The 10,657-nt window shown below is 39.6% G+C and overlaps 2 protein-coding genes across 2 annotated transcripts; one reads left to right on the top strand and one right to left on the bottom strand.

The window, feature by feature from the left end:
- The first annotated feature begins 1,004 nt into the window (after positions 1-1,004).
- On the top strand, positions 1,005-2,892 carry LOC119897240 (free fatty acid receptor 2-like). Its single transcript, XM_038710828.1, is given in 2 exon segments — positions 1,005-1,409; positions 1,412-2,892. Coding segments are annotated over 2 exon segments (1,020 nt in total). The 5' UTR covers positions 1,005-1,333; the 3' UTR covers positions 2,356-2,892.
- Positions 2,893-3,667: 775 nt separating this feature from the next.
- Positions 3,668-9,338, bottom strand: LOC119897241 (tyrosine-protein phosphatase non-receptor type substrate 1-like). The gene is made up of 6 exons (XM_038710829.1): positions 8,617-9,338; positions 7,599-7,913; positions 6,022-6,453; positions 4,487-4,573; positions 4,359-4,400; positions 3,668-4,190 (listed from the first exon to the last, which is right to left on the bottom strand). Exons 1-5 carry the CDS (start codon positions 8,669-8,671, stop codon positions 4,369-4,371), a joined length of 921 nt encoding a protein of 306 aa, XP_038566757.1. The 5' UTR covers positions 8,672-9,338; the 3' UTR covers positions 3,668-4,190; positions 4,359-4,368.
- Positions 9,339-10,657: the final 1,319 nt, after the last annotated feature.

The following is a 10,657-nucleotide window of genomic DNA, read 5'->3' as shown; positions in this document are numbered from 1 at the left end:
GAGACAGTCCGCACCACTCATATTGCAAAAAGGCCAGTTGTTACCACGGAAACCATGTTTGGCAAGCGTGGGAGATAAATTGCAGCAGTATCTCCCTAATAATAATTTCTATTATCTGCGCTGGATGTTTAGATTATCATGTAAATTGGGGGCCGTGCAAGGCGGAGGTAGGAAGGCTGGTGAATAGAGGAGATCAAATAAAACAGTTGAGCAATCACCACATGTGGGTGTACCAAGAAACACGCAGTAGAATAAGGTAAGCCACATTTACTCTTTTTTTAGGTAGTTTCGTTTCAAGAAGCATGTGTACTAAAAAACCACAACTGCAGACAAGAGGAAGTCTTCGAGTTGCTTAAATGGTGGTCATATTCCAAGTTAGTAAAAAAAACTTCCCCCTGCTTTGTCACTGGACTATAAAAGTCGAGCTGCTGTAATACACCTTCAGGCTGCTCATAACATAAAAGGTAAGGAAGTAGCTTTTCTTAATATGATAAGTTCCTTAAACAATTATTTGTGTATTATGTTCTTTTAGATTCTAACAGCTTCCTTCTGTCTTTATTTTATATTTCCTTTTATAATGAGATGCAGGAATTAGATATAGCCATTGTTTTGATGACAAAAGCGTGTTGTGAAGCTGTGCCAGCTAAAGCTTTGAGACACTCATTTCCCTGGTGTAGTTAAGTCATTATGTTTATGAGGGTCATCATTTTCACAACATGTCCAATATTTGTGCATATATTGAGAACAGGGGCTGGGAGTTAATGATAAAAGCATCATTGTACTGTATTTACGACACGGAGGAAGCAATAACACAGTATTACAATTTGTACACAAACCCATGTGCCAGACCATAACAATGGCTCCTCATTAAGAGATAATTCAGCTCCAGCTGAAGTAGGGATATAGAAAGAAATTAAGAGGGAATATTGAAGAAAAAAGGAATTAGTTTATCTCTGGCTTCTTCCTGTGGTCTTTCAGCTTGTAGGCTAAAATGTTATGTATTGAAAGCATAGTAGTGCACTCTTAAACCAGGTGTCAAATGGACAGTCTGTCGAAATACTGTGCTGAGCAGTGTGGTAATCTCTATCCATTCTTTCTTATCAGCAGAGCTCAAAGCCCTCGAGGAAACGATGAGCATTGGTTTATCTGTGGGGACAGCAAAACCACGCTGTCTCACCGGGTTTGTTCCAGGCTGTTGACCCAGTAAGAAGCCTTTGTCTCCTGCGGTTTTGACTACAGATCAAACTTCCCTGTGCTGTAGTGTATTCATTCCCACAAGAACATAATGTGACACATCTTGATCCCTCACTGACTGACTTACACGGAGGACACCATGCAGGAGTGCCACACTGGGCTGTGTCTGTCTGTCTACATCATTACCTTTTTGCTGGGCTTCCCCGCCAATGTCCTCGCTTCTACACATTCTGCAAGAAAGTGAGGCAGAAACCCACACCGATTGATATCCTCCTCCTCAACCTGACCATCTCTGACCTCCTTTTTCTCCTCTTCCTGCCTTTCAAGATGCAGGAAGTGATGAACAACATGCTCTGGGACATGCCCTATGCTCTCTGTCCGCTGTCTGGCTTCATCTTCTACATGACCATCTACAACAGCACCTTCTTCCTGACTGCGGTCAGCGTAGAGCGCTACCTGGGCGTGGCTTTCCCCATCCAGCACACCCTGAAAAGGCGACCTATGTATGCTGTCGCCGCAAGCATCTTCTTCTGGATGTTCACCTTCGTCCACCTGAGCATTGTGTTCATCGTGCCCTTTATTGGCTCTGAAAACTCTCTAAATACCACCTCAGGCCACAATGCCTCAGATAGCTCTGCCACTGGTGACAAAAAGAAAAAGGTGTGTTACGAGAATTTCACGCAGGCTCAGCTAAATGTCCTCCTGCCTGTGCGTCTGGAGCTGTGTGTGGTGCTTTTCTTTATCCCATTCCTAATTTGCAGTTTTTGCTACATCAACTTCATCAGGATTCTGTCCAGGCTGCAGCACATTGACCGGCGTCGTCGCCTGCGGGCCATTGGCATGGCTTTAGGAACACTGCTGGTGTTTGCTTTATGTTTTGGCCCCTATAACGTCTCACACATTGTCGGTTTTATTGCATGGAAAAGTCCTGACTGGAGAGACAAGGCACTGCTCTGCAGCACTTTTAATGCTTGTCTAGACCCTCTTATTTTCTACCTCTCCTCCTCTGCTGTGAGAGGGACTGTGGGTAGTGTGATGGAAGGGGTTAAGGGTCGCCTAAACAGGTGCATGTCTTGCCACATGCCCTGGGCCTTGTTGGGGGGGATTAACAACACTGCAAAAGATAAGGAACACAAACAAGAAGAGATCAATGCTATCTAACGGACTGAAAGGAAGCTTTGAGTAGCTGTCTGATGAACTTCCTATTTGGAAACGAGACTGAGCCAGCCACAGAAGATATTATGCAGTCTAAAGCCATGGTGACAGGCTACGTTGAACTGTCACATTCAAAGGAAAAACATTTCTAACATAATTCAGAAGATCTCCATTTATGAAGTTGCAGGTGTTGGGGAGTGCTGCGCTAGAGACAGCAACAAAACGAATATCTAAGCAACAGCTTCAGACGTTATCTCTAAGCAATAAGAGATAAAGCTTTCCTACCAGCTTGAACCATGATCAGGATATGTCGTCTGTTTGTAAAAAGATGCTCATTATGTGTGATATGTTGTGGTGAAAAACTCAAAGTCAAGTATGTTGAAAATGACAGGGCTTACATGTAGAGTATGCAGCTAATTTACAGTGTGTTCTTTATGTGAACATAGTATATCTGTGTATTTGCCTTACATGGCAATACAATTTTATATTTAAACTATGATTTGATTAGAAGCATTTAGTTACACATATATGGCATATGGAATACATGGCCATTTTTAAACCATGTCGTGTACTTAATGTATGTTAGAAAGCTGTATGACAGAGGTTGTAATTTATTTTCTTTTGTAAAGGTAACAGGCAGGTAATAGATGATTCTGATTGTGTGTGTGAGAGAGAGTGTGTACATGAGAGAGGAATAAAATAAAGCGAAGACATAAAGACTACAACTAAAAACTACAGATGCACTATTTTTATAAACAACTAATATATAATACATTTATACAATTTATGACTACAAGATTGTTTTGTTTTTGTGTGGGCATCAGTCCAGTACAAGGTTACTGTGCTTGTGTGCGTGTGTTTGTATGTATATGTGTGTGTCTGTTTGAAAGAGGATTGATAAGGACTCATTTGTATGTGAAAGAGAGTGTGACAAACGTTAATACAATGTGAGTTCTTGCTTTTAGATACAACCACCAGATCTTCAGTCCTGTTGTATAATATTTATGCCTTTTCTATGTAAAATGACATTCATAAAAGTAGTTCAAAATAAAAATAAGGATTAAGTGTGAGCAATAGCATGTTTATTGAGCGGAAAAAAGCTTGTTTTTGTCATCACTAATCTGGTTATACTGCAGATTCATCATTTTGCTCTAAATTTAATGGTCATTATTACTGGCAACATTAGCTGCTCTTGGCAGTGTGAGCAGGCCTAAATTTAAATTAAAACTTCCTACAACCCGTAAATCAAGATCTCACCCCACACACTGCACACATAAAGAATGCTATCACACAAGCAAGCGCTGGCATCAACTGTAATCCTGTTTTGTGAGAATTAGGCCTGTGCGGAGGTTGAGCTGATCACTGTATCTGTTTGACAGGTGGATCAGGCATGAAGCATTCATTTTGACACACAGACCCGAGTAAATGACTAAGATGTGCAGACTACCAAGCACTGACACAATGAGCAAATCCAAAAACACGCTAGTCAGCACGCAACAGCGCAAGAGTTATAAAGATTAACGGCTTTGATGTGCAGGGAGAAATCGGCATTACATCAATGTTTAGAGGATATACAGTACAGTGTGTGAAAGCCAAGCATAATATAAAACAGAAGGGTTAAAATGGTTGAAACTTTCAAATATGAGAGAGAGTAGGAGTTATACACAACATTTACTCATATCGCAGAATTAACTGTGTCAGAATGAATTCTCATTTTTCCTTCATTGTCTCTCAACTTGATTTGTGTGATGTTGTTTGTCAAGGTCGGTCTGCTGAGAAGAGTCACACTGAACACCCGGCAGTCCTTTTGTGTTTTTTTCTCCCATTTCATTTTGTGTTTCCTGGAAGACAATAATTGGTTGTTGCGTCAGTGTTTACTTTCTACTAACAATGTGTGATAGGTTACAAGGATAAGGCAATAAGAAAAACAGTCCTGTGTGCGCGTGTATGCGTGTGTGTTTGTAGTACATGTTGTGTTTGCCAAAGGCAGTGGAGAATATTGTACTCACATTGCTGACATCATTTTTCCTGCACAAAGAAATATTTGCCTGCTGTGGAAAGCAAGATCACATAAATTAAATATGTTTTTCTTTTTAACAACTTCCAATAATTCTTGCTAAGAGGTTTACTTACTCACCTTCCACTAAAAACACAACTGTCACTGCAGAGAGGAAACACATCTTGAAAATATTCAGATGTGCAATCAGCTCATTAGGGGAGGCATCTGCAAAGTAGATCCAAAAAAAAGGCAAACACTGATTATCAATAACTTATCATGTTATTGAGCATGACAGAACTAAATCAGGAAGGCTGGACTGGCTTTGTTTAATGGACAATCGTCTCCTCCCTGGGAGGAGATGTGTTTAAACATTGATTGGGAAAATCATTAATTTTTCAAGTATGCAGTATTGCAGGCAATCTGTTTCCTTGGAATGATCAATGTCTGACCCACATTAATAGTCAAGTAGGCCACTGATCAAGTGACTTGGTGGTGTGAGACCCTGTCGAAGCTGAACTCTGTGTCAGAACAGACTGTGTTATTTGGAAGGAATTTGTCTATAGACTAGCAAAGTGGAAATAAGTGGGCTGTTTATTATGAAAAGGTTTGGTGAAGAGCACTTCCAAGGTTTGGATAGTTGAGCAAATCTCCTGGTTGAACTGAAACTGAAACTGCACAGAAAACCGTGATACTACCAACTGTTTAGTGGAGAGCGGGGTGAGTTGAGCTAGTTTTTACTTGCGGTGTCTTTAAAGTGAGGACATGACATTAACGTCTCCAACTAAAATATGTACATATATTTTAGGATGTGGTGCATCCCTGGGAATAATCAATTTGGATCTAAAATATACTGTTTTCAAAACATGGCGTTCCAAAAAACAGTGTACTCTTGGCTCAACTTGCCCCATATGGGCCAAGGGAGAGGATACGTTGAGCCACATGGGGTCAGATAAATCCCTCATGAGTTGGTGGAGACCTTAGCAGAGCTAAAAGAAGAGAATTGGATGTACATTTGTCATTTGTCGTACATAGTGGCCAAAAACACAACTCCAAATGAATGCTATTATTGCTCCATTACTGCTGGATGTATAAATTAGCAACTGTTGCTATCAACTTTAAATGCTGATGATATGTCAGTATTTACAGCTAGCCCAAAGTAGCCATACAAATCTGTTATTGCAAGTTTAGGGAGAAAGTCAACTTTCACTGAGTATTGTAGCAGGCTAATTGCAGGCTGAAGCTAAAGGCTACATTTTGTAGAAACCTGATAATGCATTCAGCAGTTTATATTTCAGATTATGCATCAATGTAAGGTGAATTTAGCAACTAGGTGCAATGTTATTTTCCCCAAATTGCAATGACAAGTGCTCTACATTTATTCCAACAGTGATTCATACCTCCAACAGGCTTCTTCTCCAAAGCAAACAGTTGGTATCATAATATTTAGAGCCATCTGTCATGCCAAACTGACAGAAGAAAAAACACGATTTCTCAGAAGCTAAATAAATTATTAAGTCCCATTTTTCAAGCTGAGGAACATTTAGAATATCACTAAAATAAAAGTTACTAATGGGAATTTAAACTGGTACATAACTAGTGGCTCTAGTCCCTCCAAGACAGATTTATAATTCATAAAATATGATATTTGGAAAATAAATAGATTTTTTATTTACCCCAAGTGAAAGAGGCAGTCAGAGCCATGCTCATGGCAGGGTGGTCCTGCACCCCACATGTGAAGGTGATTCCTGTGTCCAAAGACTGTTTCAGTGGGAGTAAAAACACACTGAAGAGGTACACTTCTCGGCTGTGGTTGTCCATCATCTGGACACACTTTGGCTGTCTCAGAGGCATGGAGTTCACTAACCAATCTGAGAACAGCAGGGCTCCATCAGCCCAGTATTCAGACAGGTTACCATGAGAGCTGATTGCAGGAAGGGTACAATTGGTGACTGACAGATGATCGATATCGGATGCTGCGCCCTGGTAGGTCAAGGTGAGGGTGAGCTCACTGGGGTGGAATCCTCCAGTGAAACAGAGGAGAGCCCACTGACCAGTCTGTGGGTCTGAGGGAATCTGGAGGTAAATTTTGGGTACAGATGGTGGTGCTAGCAGTGGAAAAGGGATATAAAACAAAGTAAACTAATCAGAGAGATAATTCAGACTGTGAAATTGGGTAATTGCAGCAGAAACTAATAATTACAGCAAGAAAAAATAGGACAGTAATACAATCAAATGTAGCCGTACTAAAAATGTACGTCACTGTATTGTATTTGTTGTATAAATGTATTTAGAAATGAATTAAGAATAAATATATTGATGAAGTATAAGAATACACAAATGAAAGTATGTACATATGGTGCACATAACGCACATTGGTAAATGGTAATTGGTAAGACCTTCTGAGATATCAAGGAATATGTCGTAAAATACAACATATAAAAATGAAAACGTGCTTTATGACAAATTAAAACCCTGCATAAATGAAACCTATTCTTCTAAATTGCAACTCTGAATGATTTATTATCACCACTACTATTTCTCCTAATACCTCTTCTATTACCTAGTAATATCTATACCATTTGCACTCCTTCATTAGAGACAAACGTTACAAAATGTTTTACCTACAACAAATAAAAAATCAATTACTATAAAATTTATTGAAAAAAGAAAGAAAGAAAACTGAATAAAATAGAGTGAATCTTAATAAAAACTATACAAATAAAACAATTAAACAAGGAGTAAAATTGGTAAGTAATACAAAATATAAATTTAATATATATAATTTTATAAACATATTTATTAATATTTGGTGAAGGCAACTTTGCATCCAGAGAAAATCAAAAGAAAGCTTTTCTTCCCATAAAGGATTTCCACATAATAATTTGGCCATCCCTCTCTGCCTTGTTTTTTGGTGAGTTTCAATTCCCTGGGCAAGATCGATACAAGGCACTGCGCATGCTGCCGGGTGATTATTTCTAGATCTGTCATGAAACTGTTCAGGCAAAAAGATGAACTCTAAAGGGAATTTCACATGACTTGAATTTTTATAGATTGAGCATGGCTCTTCCTTTTATGGCGATGCATGGTCCACACCGGCGCTTATACTGCCTTACACTAAACTCTGCCTTACACAAAACGCTGTGGCTCTGGTGTACAAAAGCCAACAAATGAGACATAATTACCAGCATGGCAACACCCCCCCAGCACAGCAACCCTAATGAATTTCTGAAACAAGCAATTTGTTTCTCACCCAAGACGACAAGCTCGGTGCCATTGCCCCACTCTGGCTCTTTCTGCAGGACGTTCACCTCGCAGTAATACCACCCAGAATCCTCCAGTGCTACCTCAGTAATCACCAGAGTGGAGGTTTGATTCTTCTCCACAACAATCTGCCTGGATGACTTTGGGATGAGCTGCTTTTCTGCCTTCATTTTGAACCACTGAACCCCGTACTTGAGGGATTCGACTTTGAAATGACAGGACAGGGTTGCCGTTTCACCCCGCATCACATTGACCGAGGGAGGGTTCTGTCTGACCCTCAGTCCCTCTTGGGTCGCTGTCAGGGCTAAAGACAGAGCCATTAATACAATATGTCATACAATAAACTTTTAAAAAGTGCAGAGCAGACCTGTGGGTCAACTACAAATACTTTAAATGTGTGTTAAATATGCCTGGGTGACAGCTTGCCAGACAAAGATGATCAGAAGCAACAACTAGAAGAACAAAACTGTAGGTTTTACAATGCACCAAATCTTTATTGAATGGCTCCCAATATGATAAACTTAACCCAACAACAAATGCTGTTTTTTAAAACCTCGTTTTTTCAGCAAAGACTTATGCAGACACACTTGAGTACAAAAGATTTCAAAAGCTTTGGAATAGCTGTTTGATTGTAGTGACTGCTTGTCTAGCTAAGTGTGATGAAGTGATTATTAAGTGTGATGATGAAAAACTGCAGATAAGATAAGCAAAGCACTCAGTCGCACACAACTGGAGTGTAGATGACAAAGACGACCAGTGAACACAAAAATGATGGCCCAAACAACAGGTTGCATCCCTATATCTTCTGCTTTAATTCACTAAAGGAAGGGCAGATGCAAGATTTTTGCACTAATTCAATAATTTTTTCATCCATGGAAGGTGTAGCGCAAGTTACTTAATATCGTGCCTTGTTGCATCAACTTAAGAGATTCATTCTAAAATAACAGATTAAATGTTATGCAAAACCAACGCACTTTATAACATGACTGACTTGAATTCAGACTGACCTGGTACTTGGCCTGCCAACAAAAGAAGCAAAAACAGGAGAGTCAGTTTTGCCATGCTGCTGTTGTTCCCCACTCCAAGCTTGAGTGGTAAAATGATTTCTCAGGCACTGAAGTCTGAAGCTCGCTGTGCTTAAAAATGTGATGGTGTCAGCTTGTTTTTTTGTTCTCTATGGTTAGAGTTGATGGTTCATTAATAGGTCATTCTTCAACAGAAACCTGAATCTCAGAGGCTTGTTGGGGTGAAGAAACTACATATGTCAGTGTCTTGGCAAACAAATAGGCTCTCTGTCTGCACGCTGACAAAAACCACCGTGCAACAGTAAGCAAGCGGCGCTGCCATTACTCTGCAGGCTTTTCTACAGGTTTCTGTTTGCCTCTACAGCATTGCCAAGGCCCTTCAAATCATAAAAGATTTGTAAGAATTTATTTTCAATTTAAATAATTACATATTACCAAAGGAAATAATGTAATGTTTTTGCTAAAAGCCATAGGTCACTGACGGTTTACATTTACAGTCAGTTATCTGAGAAACAAGTGCTTATTTAATGAAGTATTCTTTTAAAACATGCCCTAAAATACAAGTTTATTTATATATGTGTTCAACTTGAGGACTAAAGTCTGCCTAAAATTTGCCACTGTAAATTGAAAACTACAGAGTTGATACTCTGTAAAATCATTTTATTTGCAATTACTGAAAGGGGTATTCCATCCATCCTTCCATCATCAACCGCTTATCCTGTGTACAGGGTAGCGACATTGGGTGAAAGGCGGGGTACACCCTGGACAGGTCGCCAGTCCATCGTGGGGCCACACATAGACAGACAACCAACCACTCACACTCACACCTAAGGGCAATTTAGAGACACCAATTAACCTAGCCTGCATGTCTTTGGACGGTGGGAGGAAGCCGGAGCACTCAGAGAGAACCCACGTGGACACGGGGGGAACATGCAAACTCTGCAAACGACCTTCTTGCTGTGAGGCGACAGTGCTAACCACTGCACCACCGCGCCGCATAATTTACTTTTTGTAAGTCAAGGAACTTAAAAACAGTGACAGATGTGACCCAACTTTAACAGTAAAGTCACATAATTTTCAAATAAGAGCATTACACACAAAGTGAATTCAAAAGCCAAAAATGTCAGCTTTGTGAAGTAATCATCACATTACTTGTATTACTCAATGACCTTTTACTTTTCAGATTCACATTGTCCTTTAAAATGGCAATTCTTCTTCATTTTTGTCATAGTTAGCAAAAGTCAGTATCACCTTTTCAAAACCTTCCTATCCTTGAATATCCCTTCTATTGTATACCAGCCTTATTTAGTATCAAATAACACATTTAAAGAACCTGCATGGGCTAATATATAGTGTTATATTTAATATAAATCTATTGTTATTTGTGTTGTTTCACACACACTGGAATATAATACAGCTTGATTGTGTTGTGTTGATTTCCTATCAAGGCTAAATAGATTCATACTCCCTAGACAGATTTAAATAAAGAGAATTTTGGTTACATTTTTTTAATTACAATTAGAGCTGATTAGCTCCCAAAATCCATCATCACATTGTTTGACAATAAACGACTAAACTTGTGGAGTTGTGTTGAAGTTGAGGATGAGGAGACACAGATGTTTGTCATTGACAGGGGATGGACAAGTGTGTGAGGTCTCTAATTTCTGCAACCCACCCAGAAATGAACACAAATCACACGGCAACAGCCAGTTTTAATCAAAATGGACTCATTTTCATATTAATGATTGGTGGATAATTTCTGTTAGGAAGTTATCACCCACTAATAACATTAAAACATTTGTTCGCATGTGATTTATCCTGACAGTGTCTCATCAAACCGAACATTTAGACGTTCTAATTAAAAACCTTGGCGACAAACCTGCAAACACAACAAAAGCAGAGGCTCTTAGGTCAGCAGGAAGCAAAAAGCAAGCTGAACTCGCCTGGCCTCACCTCGTTTCCAACCACAGGGGCAACAGAGAGAGCCCCGCTTCCAGCAACAAATCACACACAGTGAGTTCTG

Source organism: Micropterus salmoides, unplaced genomic scaffold (assembly GCF_014851395.1).
Source record: "Micropterus salmoides isolate LMB-PRFRI ecotype aquatic unplaced genomic scaffold, ASM1485139v1 Ms_hic_scaffold_11, whole genome shotgun sequence".
Classification (NCBI taxonomy): domain Eukaryota; kingdom Metazoa; phylum Chordata; class Actinopteri; order Centrarchiformes; family Centrarchidae; genus Micropterus; species Micropterus salmoides.
This window is presented reverse-complemented; position numbering and strand designations above follow the sequence as displayed.